Here is a 19,265-nt window from a genome sequence, read left to right on the forward strand (position 1 = left end):
GAATGAATGAATGAATGAATGAATGGGGGGGATGGGGAGGGGGAGAAGGGGGCTTAACAAATACCATGATAATCATTAACTCATGACCTTCTGACATCCAGGCCCGTGGCTCAATGGAAAGAGCCCGGGCTTGGGAGTAAGAGGTCATGGGTTCAAATCCCGGCTCCACCACTTGCCCGCTGGGTGACTTTGGGCAAGTCACTTCACTTCTCCGGGCCTCAGTGACCTCATCTGGAAAATGGGGATGAAGACTGGGAGCCCCCCGTGGGACAACCTGATTCATTCATTCAATCGTATTAGCGCTTACTGTGTGCAGAGCACTGTACTAAGCGCTTGGGAAGTCCAAGTTGGCAACATCTAGAGACAGTCCCTACCCAACAGTGGGCTCACAGTCACCTTGTATCTCCCCCAGCGCTTAGTACACTTGATTGATTGATCAATTGAGAGAAGCAGCATGGCTCAGTGGAAAGAGCCCGGGCTTTGGAGTCAGAGGTTGTGGGTTCGAATCCCGGCTCCGCCGATTGTCAGCTGGGTGACTTTGGGCGAGTCACTTCACTCCTCTGTGCCTCAGTGACCTCATCTGGAAAATGGGGATGAAGACTGTGAGCCCCCAGTGGGACAACCTGATCACCTCGTAACCTCCCCAGCGCTTAGAACGGCGCTTTGCACATAGTAAGCGCTTTATAAATGCCATCATCATCATCATCATCATCAATTAGATCAATATGATTGATTGACTGATTAGAACAGTGCTTGGCACATAGTAAGCGCTTAACCCACCTCCACCCATTGGCAGCTGTGTGACTTTGAGCAAGTCACTTCGCTTTTCCGGGCCTCAGTTCCCTCATCTGTAAAATGGGGATGAAGGCTGTGAGCCCCCCCGTGGGACAACCTGATCACCTCGTAACCTCCCCAGCACTTAGAACAGTGCTTTGCACATAGTAAGCGCTTAATAAATTCCATTATTATTATTATTATTATTATTATTGTTATTATTATATTCTGGGCCTCGGTGACCTTATCTGGAAAATGGGGATGAAGACTGGGAGCCCCACATGGGACAACCTGATCACCTTGTAACCTCCCTAGCGCTTAGAACGGCGCTTTGCACATAGTAAGCGCTTTATAAATGCCATCATCATCATCATCAATTAGATCAATACGACTGATAGATTAGAACAGTGCTCGGCACACAGTAAGCGCTTAACCCACCTCCACCCATTGGCAGCTGTGTGACTTTGGGCAAGTCACTTCGCTTCTCCGGGCCTCAGTTCCCTCATCTGTAAAATGGGGATGAAGACTGTGAGTCCCCCCGTGGGACAACCTGATCACCTTGTAACCTCCCCAGCGCTTAGAACAGCGCTTTGCACATAGTAAGCGCTTTATAAATGCCATCATCATCATCATCAATTAGATTAATACAATTGACGGATTAGAACAGTGCTCGGCACACAGTAAGTGCTTAACCCACCTCCACCCATTGGCAGCTGTGTGACTTTGGGCAAGTCACTTCGCTTCTCCGGGCCTCAGTTCCCTCATCTGTAAAATGGGGATGAAGACTGTGACCCCCCCAGTGGGACAACCTGATCACCTTGTAACCTCCCCAGCGCTTAGAACGGTGCTGTGCACATAGTAAGTGCTTAATAAATGCCATCATTATTACTATCCTATTTATTTTATTTTGTTGGTATGTTTGGTTTTGTTCTCTGTCTCCCCCTTTTAGACTGTGAGCCCGCTGTTGGGTAGGGACTGTCTCTATGTGTTGCCAATTTGTACTTCCCAAGCGCTTAGTACAGTGCTCTGCACATAGTAAGCGCTCAATAAATACGATTGATGATGATGATGATTATTAACCAATGCCATCGTTATTATTATTCTTATTATCCACATTAATAATAATAACAATAATTTTAATAATAATAATTATTAATTTAATAATAATAATTATTATTACTATTATCCACTACTCCGTGCTGCTTCCCTAAGGGAGGGCGGAGGGTTGAATTTCGCCCCCGCCACCACGATGCCTCGTCCCCCACCTCCTCATCCCCGGCCCTTTCACATCCCCCGGAGACCACGAAGGAGGGAAAAATTCATTTTAATAGTTGAGTTCTCCATCAGGCCGGGATTTCTTGGTCCCGCCGCCCCGGAAATGGGGAGGAAGGCCGAGGCCGAAGCTTCAATCTAGCAGCAGGTTGTCGCTCACGGCGGGAAACAGTTCAAAGAAGCCCTGAAAGGGAGAGGATTGTGGTGAGGGAGAGACACGAACACAGAGAGAGAAAAAGAAAGCCAGAGACGAGACAGTCCCCTAACCCCTTAATCAATCAATCCATCAATCAATCAATCAATCGCATTTATTGAGCGCTTACTGTGTGCAGACCACTGGACTCAGCGCTTGGGAAGTACAAGCTCCTTCCCTTCCCCACTGCACCTGTATATATGTTTGTACGTATTTGTTACTCTATTTATTTATTTCACTTCTACATATCTATTCTATTTATTTTATTTTGTTAGTACGTTTGGTTTTGTTCTCTGTCTCCCCCTTTTAGACTGTGAGCCCATTGTTGGGTAGGGACTGTCTCTCGATGTTGCCAACTTGTTCTTCCCAAGCGCTTAGTCCAGTGCTCTGCGCACAGTAAGCGCTCAATAAATACGATTGATGATGATGATACAAGTGGGCACAAGTTGGCAACAAGTTGCCTGAAGCGCTTAGTCCAGTGCTGTGCACATGGTAATTCAATTGGATTTATTGAGCGCTTACTGTGTGCAGAGCACTGGACTAAGCGCTTGGATAGTACAAGTTGGCAACAAGTTGGCAACAAGTTGCCTTAAGCGCTTAGTCCAGTGCTCTGCATATGGTAAGCGCTCAATCAATACGATTGAATGAATGAATGAACCCCACTCAGTTATAGCAGCGGCGGGGGGAACTCATTCATTCAATCGTATTTATTGAGCGCTTACCATGTGCAGAGCACTGGACTAAGCGCTTGGGAAGTACAAGTTGGCAACAAGTTGGCAACAAGTTGCCTTAAGCGCTTAGTCCAGTGCTCTGCATATGGTAAGCGCTCAATCAATACGATTGAATGAATGAATGAACCCCACTCAGTTATAGCAGCGGCGGGGGGAACTCATTCATTCAATCGTATTTATTGAGCGCTTACCATGTGCAGAGCACTGGACTAAGCGCTTGGGAAGTACAAGTTGGCAACAAGTTGGCAACAAGTTGCCTTAAGCGCTTAGTCCAGTGCTCTGCACACGGTAAGCGCTCAATAAATACGATTGAATGAGTGAATGAATGAGTTCCCCCCACCGCTGCTATAACTGAGTGGGGCTCATTCATTCATTCAATCGTATTGATTGAGCGCTTACCGTGTGCAGAGCACTGGACTAAGCGCTTAAGGCAACTTGTTGCCAACTTGTACTTCCCAAGCGCTTAGTCCAGTGCTCTGCACACGGTAAGCGCTCAATAAATACGATTGATTGATTCTGTGCAGAGCACTGGACTAAGCGCTTGGGAAGTACAAGTTGGCAACAAGTTGCCTTAAGCGCTTAGTCCAGTGCTCTGCACACGGTAAGCACTCAATAAATACGATTGAATGAATGAATGAACACCACTCAGTTATAGCAGCTGCGGCGGCGGGGGGTGGGGTGGGGGGGGGACTCATTCATTCATTCGCATTTTTTGAGCGCTTACTGTGTGCAGAGCACTGGACTAAGCGCTTGAGAAGTACAAGTTGGCAACATATGGAGATGGTCCCTACCCAACAGCGGGCTCACAGGCTAGAAGGGGGAGACAGACGACAAAAGAAAACATATTAACAAAATTAAATAAATAGAATAAATATGTACAAGTCAAATAAATAGAGGGGTCCCCCTTCTAGACTGTGAGCCCGCTGTTGGGTAGGGACCGTCTCTATATGTTGCTAACTTGTACTTCCCAAGCGCTTAGTACAGTGCTCTGCACACAGTAAGTGCTCTACAAATATGATTGATTGAATGAATGAATATTAACAAAATTAAATAAATAGAATAAATATGTACAAGTAAAATAAATGGAAGGGTGCCCCTTCTAGACGGTGAGCGCACTGTTGGGTACGGACCGTCTCTATATGTTGCCAACTTGTACTTCCGAAGTGCTTAATCCAGTGCTCTGCACACAGTAAGTGCTCAATAAATATGACTGAATGAATGAATGGAATATTAACAAAATTAAATAAATAGAATAAATATGTACAAGTAAAATAAATAAATAGAGGGGTCCCCCTTCTAGACGGTGAGCCCGCTGTTGGGTAGGGACCGTCTCTATATGTTGCCAACTTGTACTTCCCAATCGCTTAGTCCAGTGCTCTGCACACAGTAAGTGCTCAATAAATACGACTGAATGAATGAATGGAATATTAACAAAATTAAATAAATAGAATAAATATGTACAAGTAAAATAAATAAAGAGAGGGGTGCCCCTTCTAGACTGTGAGCCCGCAGTTGGGTAGGGACCGTCTCTATATGTTGCTAACTTGTACTTCCCAAGCGCTTAGTCCAGCGCTCTGCACACAGTAAAGCGCTCAACAAATACGATTGAATGAATGAATATTAACAAAATGAAATAAATAGAATAAATATGTCCAAGTAAAATAAACAAATATAGGGGTCCCCCTTCGAGACTGTGAGCCCGCAGTTGGGTAGGGACCGTCTCTATATGTTGCTAACTTGTACTTCCCAAGCGCTTAGTCCAGTGCTCTGAACACAGTAAGCGCTCTATAAATATGATTGAATGAATGAATGAATATTAACAAAATGAAATAAATAGAATAAATATGTACGAGTAAAATAAATGAATAGAGGGGTCCCCCTTCTAGACGGTGAGCCCGCTGTTGGGTAGGGACCATCTCTATATGTTGCTAACTTGTACTTCCCGAGCGCTTAGTACGGTGCTCTGCACACAGTAAGCACTCAATAAATATGATTGAATGAATGAATGAATAGTAACAAAATAAAATAAATAGAATAAATATGTACGAGTAAAATAAATAAATAGAGGGGTCCCCCTTCTAGACTGTGAGCCCACTGCTGGGTAGGGACCGTCTCTATATGTTGCTAACTTGTACTTCCCAAGCGCTTAGTCCAGCGCTCTGCACACAGTAAGCGCTCAATACAATTGAATGAATAAAATAGAGGAATAAATCTGTACAGACATCTATACAGGTGCTGTGGGGAGGGAAAGGTGGCAAGGTGGGGGGGATTGGGAGGGGGAGAAAGGGGGCTCAGTCGGGGAACGGGACCCCGATTTTCACAAACGCATCCCCGCCGGCCCCCCCCCCCCCCCCCCCCCGCGCCCTTCGGCCCCTCTCCAGCGCCCTAGCAACCCGCCCGCCACCCGGCAACGTTGCCCCAGCAACCAGCGGGGGGGGGGGCTTGAGGTTGCCGTGGCAACCTCAAGGGGGGGATGGAGCGGGCGTGCAGCGTGGCTAGTGGAAAGAGCCCGGGCTTTGGAGTCCGAGGTCATGGGTTCAAATCCCGGCTCCGCCACTTGTCAGCTGGGTGACTCTGGGCAAGTCACTTAACCTCTCCGGGCCTCAGTTCCCTCATCTGTCAAATGGGGAGTAAGACTGTGAGCCCCCCGTGGGACAACCTGCTCACCTTGTAACCTCCCCAGTGCTTAGAACAGTGCTTTGCACATAGTAAGCGCTTAATAAGTGCTATCATTATTATCATTATTACCTTGAAGAGGGTGATGGTCTGCAGCACGCCCGAGGTGCAGGCCATCTCTCGCACGGAGTGCATGGCCAGCTGAGGGCTCCCCAGGTCCAGGACGCGCAGGCCGAGCCGGGCCGCCAGGATGGGCCCAATGGTGGTGCCGCACGCACAGTCGTTCCTCACCATGAACTCCTGGGGAGGGACGGTCTTTTAGACTGTGAGCCCACTGTTGGGTAGGGACTGTCTCTATACGTTGCCAATTTGTACTTCCCAAGCGCTTAGTCCAGTGCTCTGCACATAGTAAGTGCTCAATAAATACGACTGATGATGATGACGGTCAGGGTGGGCCCTCCGAGGGCCCGCCTCCTCCTGGAGGCCTTCCCCGACTCAGCCCCCTCTTCCTCACCTCCCACTCCCTTCCACGTCAATCAATCAATCGTATTTATTGAGCGCTTACTGTGTGCAGAGCACTGGACTAAGCGCGTCGCCCTCCCACCCTCCATCCCCACGCCGTATCCCCCATTTCTTCCTTTTTCTTCATGTCGGCCTCCCGCTCTAGTCGGTGAGCTCCACGATTATCCTCCACCTACTTCAAAGCCTTGTGGAAGGCCCACCTCCTCCCAGAGGCCCTCCCTGATGATGGTGATGGCATTTGCTAAGCGCTCACTATGGGCCAAGCACTGTTCTAAGCGCTGGGGGGGATACCGGGTGATCAGGTTGTCCCACGTGGGGCTCACAATCTTCATCCCCATTTTCCCGATAAGGTCACGGAGGCCCAGAGAATCAATATCAATCGTATTTATTGAGCGCTTACCGTGTGCAGAGCACTCTACTAAGCGCAGAGAAGTGAAGTGACTGGCCCAAAGTCACCCAGCTGACAATTGGAGGAGCCGGGATTTGAACCCACGACCTCTGACTCCAATAATAATCGTAACAATAATGTTGGTATCTGTTAAGCGCTATGTGCCAAGCACTGTTCTAAGCGCTGGGGGGTGGGGGGTATACAAGGTGATCAGGTTGTCCCACATGGGGCTCACAATCTTCATCCCCATTTTCCAGATGAGGTCACTGAGGCCCAGAGAAGTGAAGCGACTCGCCCAAAGTCACCCAGCTGACAATTGGTGGAGCCGGGATTTGAACCCATGACCTCTGACTCCAATAATAATAATAAATGTTGGTATTTGTTAAGCGCTTACTATGTGCCAAGCTCTGTTCTAAGCGCTGGGGGGGATACCAGGTAATCAAGCACTGTTCTAAGCGCTGGGGGGGATACCAGGTAATCAGGTTGTCCCACGAGGGGCTCACAATCTTAATCCCCATTTTCCAGACTGAGCCCCTTCCTTCCTCTCCCCCTCGTCCCCCTCTCCATCCCCCCCATCTTACCTCCTTCCCTTCCCCACAACACCTGTATATATGGATATATGTTTGTACAGATTTTTTACTCTATTTATTTATTTATTTATTTTACTTGTCCATATCTATTCTATTTATTTTATTTTGTTAGTATGTTTGGTTTTGTTCTCTGTCTCCCCCTTTTAGACTGTGAGCCCACTGTTGGGTAGGGACCGTCTCTATATGCTGCCAACTTGGACTTCCCAAGCGCTTAGTCCAGTGCTCTGCACACAGTAAGTGCTCAATAAATACGATTGATTGATTGATTAGCACTGTACTCAGTGCTTAGCACTGTACTAAGCAGCGTGGCGCAGTGGAAAGAGCCTGGGCTTTGGAGTCAGAGGTCATGGGTTCAAATTTTGGCTCTGCCACTTGTCAGCTGTGTGACTTCGGGCAAGTCACCTCACTTCTCTGGGCCTCGGTTCCCTCATCTGTAAAATGGGGATGAAGGCTGAGAGCCCCCCGTGGGACAACCTGATCACCTTGTAACCTCTCCAGCACTTAGAACAGTGCTTTGCACATAGTAAGCGCTTAACAAATGCCATTATTTTTATTTGAGACTGTGGGCCCACTGTTGGGTAGGGACCATCTCTCTATGTGCCGACTTGGACTTCCCAAGCGCTTAGTCCAGTGCTCTGCACACAGTAAGCGCTCAATAAATACGATTGATTCATTGATTGATTGACGGGAGGTGTCAAGGGTGTCAGGAAGGGAGGGTGGCCGAGGGGAAACTGCTCTCGTGTTTTTTCCAGCGCTTAGAACAGTGCTTTGCACATAGTAAGCGCTTAATAACAAATTCCCCTCCTGCCCCTCCCCACCCCCCTGCCTTACCTCCTTCCCCTCCCCACACCACCTGTATATAGGTATATATGTTTGTACATAGTTATTACTCTATTTTATTTGTACATATTTATTCTATTTATTTTATTTGGTTGATATGTTTTGCTTTGTTGTCTGTCTCCCCCTTCTAGACTGTGAGACCGCTGTTGGGTAGGGATCGTCTCTAGATGTTGCCAAATTGTACTTCCCAAGCGCTTAGTCCAGTGCCCTGCACACAGTAAGCGCTCAATAAATACGACTGAATGATGGAATGAATTGACTGATTGATTGATTTTGAACCCCTGACCTCGGACTCCCACGGCCGGGCTCTTTCCACTGACTACCGTTGCTTCTCCAATCCCCCCGGCCCCCAAGGTCGGAGGGGTGCGAGGGGCGTGCCCCCCGAAACCAATCAATCAATCGTATTTATTGAGCGCTTACTGTGTGCAGAGCACTGTACTAACCGCTTGGGAAGTCCAAGCTGGCAAGATATAGAGACGGTCCCTACCCAACAGTGGGACCTGATGAGCTTGTATCTGCCTCAGTGCTTAGTACAGCGCTTGACACATAGTAAGCTCTTAACAAATACCATGATTATTATTATTATTATTAGCCAGGAGAGGCGAGCGGGTCTGAACCAGTTCAGTCATTCATTCATTCATTCATTCAATCGTATTTATTCATCATCATCAATCGTATTTATTGAGCACCTACTGGGTGCAGAGCACTGGACTAAGCGCTTGGGAAGTACAAATTGGCAACATATAGAGACAGTCCCTACCCAACAGTGGGCTCACAGTCTAGAAGGGGGAGACAGAGAACAAAACCAAACATACTAACAAAATAAAATAAATAGAACAGATAGGTACAAGTAAAATAAATAGAGTAATAAATTTGTACAAACATATATCCATATATCCAGGTGCTGTGGGGAAGGGAAGGAGGTAAGATGTGGGGGATGGAGAGGGGGACCAAGGGGAGAGGAAGGAAGGGGCTCAGTCTGGGAAGGCCTCCTGGAGGAGGTGAGCTCTCAGCAGTGCCTTGAAGGGAGGAAGAGAGCGAGCTTGGCGGATGGGCAGAGGGATTGGGGGCATTCCAGGCCCGGGGAAGGACGTGGGCTGGGGGTCGATGGCGGGGCAGGAGGGCTGAGTAGGGGTGAATGTGCGAAAGCGCTTAGTCCAGTGCTCTGCACATAGTAAGCGCTCAATAAATACGATTGATGATGATGAATGAGGTTGTCATTAATGTAACCGGGGCCTCACCTGCAAGGGTACCCCGGCCTGGGCGGCCACCTGCCGTATCAGGGCCTCGGAGACGGCGTTGGAGGCGTAGCGCTGCTTGCTGTTCACCTTGAGCACGGGGCCCTGCGGGCGACAACGGGGCGACAACATATGTTTGTACAGATTTATTACTCTATTTATTTATTTATTTTACTCGTACCTATCTATTCTATTTATTTTATTTTGTTAGTATGTTTGGTTTTGTTCTCGGTCTCCCCCTTTTAGACTGTGAGCCCGCGGTTGGGTAGGGACCGTCTCTATATGTTGCCAACTTGGACTTCCTGGGCGCTTAGTACAGTGCTCTGAACACAGTAAGCGCTCAATAAATACGACTGATTGCTTGATTGATTCCTTCAGTCATATTTACTGAGCGCTTACTGTGTGCAGAGCACCGGACTAAGCGCTCGGAAAGACCAATCCATTCCTTCATTTCATTCAATCGCATTGATTGAGCGCTTACTGTGTGCAGAGCACTGGACTAAGCGCTCGGAAAGACCAATCCATTCCTTCATTTCATTCAATCGTATTTATTGAGCACTTACTGCGTGCAGAACACCGGACTAAGCACTAGGAAAGACCAATTCATTCCTTCATTTAATTCAATCGTATTTATTGAGCGCTTACCGCGTGCAGAGCACTGGACTAAGTGCTCGGAAAGACCAATCCATTCCTTCATTTCATTCAATTGCATTGATTGAGCGCTTACCGTGTGCAGAGCACTGGACTAAGCGCTCGGAAAGACCAATCCATTCCTTCATTTCATTCAATCGCATTGATTGAGCGCTTACCGTGTGCAGAGCACTGGACTAAGCGCTCGGAAAGACCAATCCATTCCTTCACTTCATTCAATCGTATTGATTGAGCGCTTACCGTGTGCAGAGCACTGGACTAAGCGCTCGGAAAGACCAATCCATTCCTTCACTTCATTCAATCGTATTTATTGAGCGCTTACCGTGTGCAGAGCACTGGACTAAGCACTCGGAAAGACCAATCCATTCCTTCATTTCATTCAATCGTATTTATTGAGCGCTTACCGTGTGCAGATCACTGGACTAAGCGCTTGGAAAGGCCAATCCATTCCTTCATTTCATTCACTTGTATTTATTGAGAGCTTACTGTGTGCAGAGCACTGGACTAAGGGCTCGGAAAGACCAATCCATTCCTTCATTTCATTCAATCGTATTGATTGAGCGCTTACTGTGTGCAGAGCACTGGACTAAGCGCTCGGAAAGACCAATCCATTCCTTCATTTCATTCAATTGCATTGATTGAGCGCTTACTGTGTGCAGAGCACTGGACTAAGCGCTTGGGAAGTACACGCTGGCAACAGATAGAGACGGTCCCTACCCAACGACGGGCTCGCCGTCTAGAAGGGGGAGACGGACTGTGTGGGCAAGAAATCTCTCTGGGCCTCAATTCCCTCCCTGGTAAAATGGAGATAAAGTGGAGAGGCAGCGTGGCTCAGTGGGTAGAGCCCGGGCTTGGGAGTCAGAGGACATGGGTTCTAATTCATTCGTTCATTCATTCAACCCTATTTACTGAGCACTTACTGTGTGCAGAGCACTGGACTAAGCGCTTGGGAAGCCCAAGTTGGCAACATCTAGAGACGGGCCCTACCCAACCGCGGGCTTACAGTCTAGAAGGGGATTCATTCAATCGTATTTATTGAGCGCTTACTGTGTGCAGAGCACTGGACTGAGCGCTTAGGAAGCACAAGTTGGCAACATATAGAGACGGTTCCTACCCAACAGCGGGCTCAGTCCAGAAGAGGATTTATTCAATCGTATTTGTTGAGCGCTTACTGTGTGCAGAGCACTGTACTAAGCGCTTGAGAAGCCCAAGTTGGCAACATATAGAGACAGTCCCTACCCAATAGCGGGCTCACAGTCTAGAAGGGGATTCATTCAGTCGTATTTATTGAGCGCTTACTGTGTGCAGAGCACTGGACTAAGCGCTTGGGAAGTCCAAGTTGGCAACATATAGAGATGGTCCCTACCCAACAGTGGGCTCACAGTCTAGAAGTGGATTCATTCAATTGTATTTATTGAGTGCTTACTGTGTGCAGAGCACTGGACTGAGCGCTTGGGAAGTCCAAGTTGGCAACATATAGAGACGGTCCCTACCCAACCGCGGGCTCACAGTCCAGAAGGGGATTCATTCAATCGTATTTATTGAGCGCTTACTGTGTGCAGAGCACTGGACTAAGCGCTTGGGAAGTCCAACTTGGCAACATATACACCCAACAGCGGGCCCACAGTCTAGAAGTCTAATCCCGGCTCCGCCACTTGTCAGCTGCGTGACTTTGGGCGAGCCACTTCGCTTCTCTGGGCCTCAGTTCCCTCATCCGGAAAATGGGAACGAAGACTGTGAGCCCCACGGGGGACACCCTGATCACCCTGTATCGACCCCCGCGCTTAGAACAGTGCTTGGCACATAGTAAGCGCTTAACAAATGCCATCATCATTACTATTGTTATTATAAAATGCCAGCTCTGTCAGTCTGCTGTGTAACTTTGGGCAAGTCCATTCATTCATTCATTCAATCGTATTTATTGAGCGCTTCCTGTGTGCAGAGCACTGGACTAAGCGCTTGGGAAGTCCAAGTTGGCAACATCTAGAGACGGTCCCTACCCGACAACGGGCTCACAGTCTAGAAGGGAGACAGAACAAAACAATCAATCGTATTTATTGAGCGCTTACTGTGTGCAGAGCACTGTACTAAGCGCTTGGGAAGTCCAAGTTGGCAACATCTAGAGACGGTCCCTACCCAATAGCGGGCTCACAGTCTAGAAGGGGGAGACAGACAACAAAACCAAACCTATTAACAAAATAAAATAAATAGAATATGAACAAATAAAAGAGTAATAAATACGTACAAACATATATACAATAAATGCCATCATTCTTATCAGAGGGTGGCACTAGGGGAGGGGAGGAAAGGGGAGGAGGATGGCTCCGTGCCTCAGTTACTTCATCTGTAAAATGGGGATGAAGCCCCACGTGGGACAACCCGATCACCTTGTTACCTCCCCAGCGCTTAGAACGGTGCTTGGCACATAGTAAGCGCTTAATAAACTGCCGTTATTATTATCATTATTATTTATTGAGTGCTCATCTGGGAAATGGGGGTTAAGAGTGTGAGCCCCACGTGGGACGGGGATGGTCCCCAACCTGGTTTGTTTGTCTCTGCCCTACTACTTAGAAGATGCTTGGCACATACTGAGCGCTTCACAAATATGATTATTATGAGCAGCAGTGTGGCCTCCTGGAGAGAGCCCGGGCCCAAGGCCGAGCACTGTACTAAGCGTTTGGGAGAGCACGGTGCAACAGCGTGGCTCGGTGGAAAGAGCCCGGGCTGGGGCCAATTTGTCCTTCCCAAGCGCTTAGTCCAGTGCTCTGCACACAGTAGGCGCTCAATAAATACGATTGATGACGATGATGGGGAACCAGAGGTCGTGGGTTCTAATCCTGCCTCCGCCTCTTGCCAGCTGTGGGACTTGGGGCAAGTCACTTCCCTTCTCTGTCACTCCCTTCCCAACTTGTACTTCCCAAGCGCTTAGTACAGTGCTCTGCACATAGTAAGTGCTCAATAAATACGATTGATTGATTGATTGATTGATTCTCTGGGCCTCGGTGACCTCATCTGGAAAATGGGGATGAAGACTGGGAGGCCCACGGGGGATAATCTGATCACCTACTATCTCCCCCAGTGCTTAGAACAGTGCTTGGCATATAGTAAGCGCTTAACAAATACCAACACTATTATAAGTAATAATAATACTGTGAGCCCACTGTTTTAGACTGTGAGCCCACTGTTGGGTAGGGACCGTCTCTACTTGTTGCCAACTTGGACTTCCCAAGTGCTTAGTACAGTGCTCTGCACACAGTAAGCGCTCAATAAATACGATTGATGATGATGATTAGTAGAACGATATAAACAGACACTTTCCCTGCCCACGACGAGCTTACAACCTTGCGCTGTGGGGAGAGCCCAGGCCTGGGCGTCAGAAGGCCACGGGTTCTAATCCTGGCTCCGCCACTCATCTAATGTGTGGCCCTGGGCAAGTCACTTCACTTCCCTGTGCCTCAGTTCCCTCACCTGTAAAATGGGGATGAAGGCTGGGAGCCCCAAGCAGGACAGGGGCTATTATAATAATAATAATAATGGTATTTGTTAAGCGCTTACTATGTGCAAAGCACTGTTAGGAGGCCTTCCCAGACTGAGCCCCTTCCTTCCTCTCCCCCTTGTCCCCCTCTCCGCCCCCCACATCTTACCTCCTTCCCTTCCCCACAGCACCTGTATAGATGGATATGTTTGTACATATTTATTACTCTATTTATTTATTTTACTTGTACATATCTATTCTATTTATTTTATTTTGTTAGTATGTTTTTTTTTTTTTTTTCTCTGTCTCCCCCTTTTAGACTGTGAGCCCAATGTTGGGTAGGGACTGTCTCTATATGTTGCCAATTTGTACTTCCCAAGCGCTTAGTACAGTGCTCTGCACATAGTAAGCACTCAATAAATATGATTGATTGATTGATTGTTCTAAGAGCTGGGGAGGTTACAAGGTGATCAGGTTGTCCCACGTGGGGCTCACAGTCTTCATCCCCATTTTACAGATGAGGGAACTGAGGCCCAGAGAAGTGAAGTGACTTGCCCAAAGTCAAACAGCTGACAGTTGGTGGAGCCGGGATTTGAACCCATGACCTCTGACTCCAAAGCCCGGGCTCTTTCCACTGAGCCACGCTGCTTCTCTTGGACTATGTCCAGCCTAATTGCCTTGTATAAAAATTATAATAATAATAATGACAGCATTTATTTAGTGCTTACTATGTGCAAAGCACTGTACTAAGCACTGGAAATGTAAATGGCAGTGGTGGGATTCGAACCCACGCCTCCGAAGAGACTGGAGCCTTAATCCAGCGCTTTAGACCGTTCGGCCACGCTACCTAACAATAATAATAAATATATATTATATTATTATAATATTATATTTAATATATAATATAATAATATACATATGCATATACATATATACATACATATACATATACATATATTAATCGCTTACTATGTGCAAAGCCCTGTTCTAAGCACTGGGGAGGTTACAAGGTGATCAGGTTGTCCCATGGCGGGCTCACAGTATTAATCCCCATTTTACAGATGAGGAAACTGAGGCACAAAGAAGTTAACTGACTTGCCCAGAGTCACACAGCTGACACCTGGTGGAGTCGGGACTTGAACCCATGACCTTGTATCCACCCCAGCGCTTAGTACAGTGCCTGGCACACAGTAAGCGCTTAACAAATACCACAAAAAAATAGAGGGGGAGATGGACACTAATAAAAACAAATCATAGATACGATACGATCTCTCCCCTCCTTTAGATTGTGAGTGGGACGGGGACTCTGTCCACCCTAACTTGCATCTACCCCAGTGCTTAGCGCATAGTAAGTGCTCAGTAAGTACTACTGTCATTGGATAAGCAGACAGGAAGGAGCTCAGAGGTTGGGGTTACTTTATTAATAATATGTATATAGCTGTAAGTCGATTTATTCTGATGGTATTGACACCTGTTTATTGCTTTGGTAATATTTATATGTATATATTTGTATATGTACATATGATACATATTTATAGATGTATATATATATTATATGCATACTAAGTCACTTAACTTTTCTGTGCCTCAGTTACCTCTCTGTAAAATGGGGATTAAGACTGTGAGCCCTCTGTGGGACAAACTGATCACCTTGTAACCTCCCCAGCGCTTAGAACAGTGCTTTGCGCATAGTAAGCGCCTAATAAATGCCAACATTATTATTATTTATATGTAATTCGATTTATTCTGATGGTATTGACACCTGTTTATTGCTTCGTTTTGTTGTCTGTCTCTCCCATCTAGACTGTGAGCCTGTATATATATACCTGTATATATGTACATATGTTTGTCTGTATTTATTACTCTATTTATTTTATTTGTACATATTCATTCTATTTATTTTATTTTGTCAATATGTTTTCTTTTGTTCTCTGTCTCCCCCTTCTAGACTGTGAGCCCGCCGTTGGGTAGGGACCGTCTCTAGATGTTGCCGACTTGGACTTCCCAAGCGCTTAGTCCAGTGCTCTGCGCACAGTAAGTGCTCAGTAAATACTACTGTCATTGGATAAGGAGACAGGAAGGAGCTTGGAGATTGGGGTTACTTTATTAATAATACGTATTATTCGATTTATATGTAATATTTATATGTACATATTTATATATGCATCAATTAAGTATTCATATATGTATATATTATATGTATATATTTATATGTAATATGTATATTTATATGTATATATTTATATTTATATGTAATATGTACATTTATATGTAATTCGATTTATTCTGATGGTATTGACACCTGTTTATTGCTTCGTTTTGTGGTCTATCTCCCCCTTCTAGACTGTGAGCCTGTATATAAATACCTGTATATATGTATATATGTTTGTATGTATTTATTACTCTATTTATTTATTTATTTTATTTGTACATATTTACTCTATTTATTTTATGTTGTTAATATGTTTTGTTTTGTTGTCTGTCTGCCTCATCTAGACTGTGAGCCCGCCGCTGGGTAGGGACGGTCTCTAGATGTTGCCGACTTGGACTTCCCAAGCGCTTAGTCCAATCAATCAATCAATCAATCAATCGTATTTATTGAGCACTTACTGTGTGCAGAGCACTGGACTAAGCGCTTAAGAGCTCCAGTGCTCTGCACACAGTCAGCGCTCAATAAATACGGTTGAATGAATGAATGAATGTGAGCCTGTTGTTGGGTAGGGACCGTCTATACTACGTTGCCGATTTGTCCTTCCCAAGCGCCTAGTCCAGTGTTCTGCGCACAGTAAGCGCTCAATAAATACGACTGAATGAATGGGGGTGGGGAGGGATGAGCCGGAGAGGGGAGGAAGAGCTTGGGGCCGGGGGACAGGGGTTGGGGGTTCGAGTCTTACCTTGTGGAACAAAGGTTGGTGGTTCTCTTCGTGCTTATCCCTGAAAGAGAGGTGCTGAATGCAACTTGACCCCCGTGGGGTCAAGGGGACTGGTCAATCAATCAATCAATCGTATTTATTGAGCGCTTACTGTGTGCAGAGCACTGTACTAAGCGCTTGGGAAGTCCAAGTTGGCAACATCTACAGACGGTCCCTACCCCACAGTGGGCTCACAGTCGAGAAGTCAAGGTCAAGGGTCAAGAGGGTCAAGAGCAGGGAAAGGCCCCTCGTCCCCCTCTCCATCCCCCCCATCTTACCTCCTTCCCTTCCCCACAGCACCTGGATATATGGATATATGTTTGTACAGATTTATTACTCTATTTATTTATTTTACTTGTACATATCTATTCTATTTATTTTATTTTGTTAGTATGTTTGGTTTTGTTCTCCGTCTCCCCCTTCTAGACTGTGAGCCCACTGTTGGGTAGGGACTGTCTCTATATGTTGCCAGCTTGTACTTCCCAAGCGTTTAGTCCAGTGCTCTGCACACAGTAAGCGCTCAATAAATACGATTGATTGACTGAAGGGTCAGAGGGGAGGTCGGGGCCCCTTCCCCCCGACCAGGGCTCAGCTCTGACCCGGGGAGGCGAGAGGAGAAGAGATGGAGAAGCAGGGTGGCTCAGTGGCAAGAGCCCGGGCTTGGGAGTCAAAGGCTGTGGGTTCGAATCCCGGCTCCGCCGCCTGTCGGCTGGGTGACCTTGGGCAAGTCTGGGCCTCAGTTCCCTCCTCTGGAAAACGGGGATGAAGACTGTGAGCCCCGAGGGGGACAACCTGATCACCCTGTATCTCCCCCAGCGCTTAGAACTAGCTCTCTTCCTCCCTTCAAGGCCCTACGGAGAGCTCACCTCCTCCAGGAGGCCTTCCCACACTCAGCCCCTCCTTCCTCTCCCCCTCGTCCCCCTCTCCATCCCCCGTCTTACCTCCTTCCCTTCCCCCCAGCACCTGTATATATGTTTGTACAGATTTATCACTCTATTTATTTACTTACTTTACTTGTACACATCTATTCTATTTATTTTATTTTGTTAATATGTTTGGTTTTGTTCTCTGTCTCCCCCTTCTAGACTATGAGCCCATTAGTTGGGTAGGGACCGTCTCTAGCTGTTGCCAACTTGGACTTCCCAAGCGCTTAGTCCAGTGCTCTGCACACAGTAAGCGCTCAATAAATATGAATGATTGATTGATTGACTGATTGATTAGAACAGCTGTGTGGCTTTGGGCAAGTCACTTCACTTCTCTGTGCCTCAGTGACCTCCTCTGTAAAATGGGGATGAAGACTGTGAGCCCCAGGTGGGACAACCTGATTACCTTGTATCCCTCCAGTGCTTAGAACAGTGCTTACCACATAGTAAGCACTTAAATACCATTATCCAGTGCTTAGAACAGCGCTTATCACATAGTAAGCACTTAAATACCATTATCCAATGCTTAGAACAGTGCTTATCATCATCAATCGTATTTATTGAGTGCTTACTGTGTGCAGAGCACTGTACTAAGCGCTTGGGAAGTACAAGTTGGCAAAATATAGAGACAGTCCCTACCCAACACTGGGCTCACAGTCTAAAAGGGGGAGACAGAGAACAAAACCAAACATACTAACAAAATAAAATAAATAGAATAGATATGTACAGGTAAAATAAATAGAGTAATAAATCTGTACAAACATATATCCATATATACAGGTGCTGTGGGGAAGGGAAGGAGGTAAGGCGGGGGGGATGGAGAGGGGGACGAGGGGGAGAGGAAGGAGGGGGCTGAGTGTGGGAAGGCCTCCTGGAGGAGGTGAGCTCTCAGTAGGGCCCTGAAGGGAGGAAGAGAGCGAGCTTGGTGGATGGGCAGAGGGATTGGGGGCATTCCGGGCCCGGGGAATCGTTATTATTAGATCTCCCTCTCTCTCAATTGTATTTATTGAGCGCTTACTGTGGGCAGAGCACTGTACTAAGCGCTTGGGAAATCCAAGTTGGCAACATAGAGAGACGGTCCCTACCCAACAGTAATAATAATAATAATGATGGCATTTATTAAGTGCTTACTATGTGCAAAGCACTGTTCTAAGCGCTGGGGAGGTTACAAGGTGATCAGGTTGCCCCACGGGGAGCTCACAGTCTTAACCCCAGGGAACTGAGGCCCAGAGAGGTGAAGTGACTCGCCCAAGGTCACACAGCTGACACTTGGCGGAGCCGGGATTTGAACCCGTGACCTCTGACTCCGAAGCCCGGGCTCTCTCCACTGAGCCACGCTGCTTCTTTTAGACTGTGAGCCCACTGTTGGGTAGGGACCGTCGCTATACGTTGCCATCTTGGACTTCCCAAGCGCTTAGTCCAGTGCTCCGCACACAGTAAGCGCTCAATAAATACGACTGATTGGGCTCACAGTCTATTAGATGGGGGAAAGAGGGGAGGAGGGCCCAGCTGAGGGATTTCATAGCGAACGGTGGGGGGTCGGGGAGCGCGGCGGGGGGACGGACGGACTCACGCGTAGTTGGGGTGGACGGCGTGGGCCATGTCGGCGCTGACCATGAAGGATTTGGCCACGGCCTCCTCGAAGGCCGTCAGGTTCTGGGCCGTGGCCGAGATGCGGCGTAAAACCAGTTCCGTCAGCAGGGACTCGGCCCCTTGAGCACTCTGAGACCCCACCTGAGGGAGGGGGGCGGCGGAGGTGAGCCCCCAAACCAATCAATCAATCAATCAATCGTATTGATTGAGCGCTTACTGTGTACAGAACACTGCACTAAGCGCTTGGGAAGTCCAAGTTGGCAACATATAGAGACGGTCCCTACCCAACAGCGGGCTCACAGTCTAAAAGACCACCCCCCAACCCCCGGACCCCTCACCCAACCGGGCCGACCCTCCCCACTCTCATTCCCTCGATCCAATTTATTCTGTGACTCAGTGGACCGCTGTTGGGTAGGGACCGTCTCTATCTGTTTCTGAAGTATAATTTCCAAGCGCTAAGTCCGGGGCTCTGCACACAGGAAGCACTCAATAAATACGACTGAATGAATGACTGAGCTCATGGAAAGTACAATTCATTCATTCAATC

General features: G+C 47.3%; 1 protein-coding gene and 1 non-coding gene across 2 annotated transcripts in view; both read right to left on the bottom strand.

Annotated features, from left to right (window-relative positions):
* Positions 1–2,082: 2,082 nt before the first annotated feature.
* LOC119925554 (aspartyl aminopeptidase) overlaps positions 2,083–19,265 on the bottom strand; it is a 41,180-nt gene continuing 23,997 nt past the window's right edge. Inside the window, exons 10-14 of the mRNA XM_038743842.1 lie at positions 18,699–18,859; positions 16,185–16,224; positions 9,168–9,269; positions 5,719–5,886; positions 2,083–2,230 (exon numbers count right to left, since the gene is read on the bottom strand). Coding sequence (XP_038599770.1) covers positions 2,180–2,230; positions 5,719–5,886; positions 9,168–9,269; positions 16,185–16,224; positions 18,699–18,859 — 522 coding nt within the window. The 3' untranslated portion in view covers positions 2,083–2,179. The remainder of the gene's footprint in view (positions 2,231–5,718; positions 5,887–9,167; positions 9,270–16,184; positions 16,225–18,698; positions 18,860–19,265) is intronic.
* TRNAL-AAG lies at positions 14,057–14,138 on the bottom strand. The gene has a single exon. It is a non-coding gene; the product is annotated as a tRNA-Leu (tRNA).

This window comes from Tachyglossus aculeatus, chromosome 1, assembly GCF_015852505.1.
Source record: "Tachyglossus aculeatus isolate mTacAcu1 chromosome 1, mTacAcu1.pri, whole genome shotgun sequence".
Taxonomy (NCBI): Eukaryota; Metazoa; Chordata; class Mammalia; order Monotremata; family Tachyglossidae; genus Tachyglossus; species Tachyglossus aculeatus.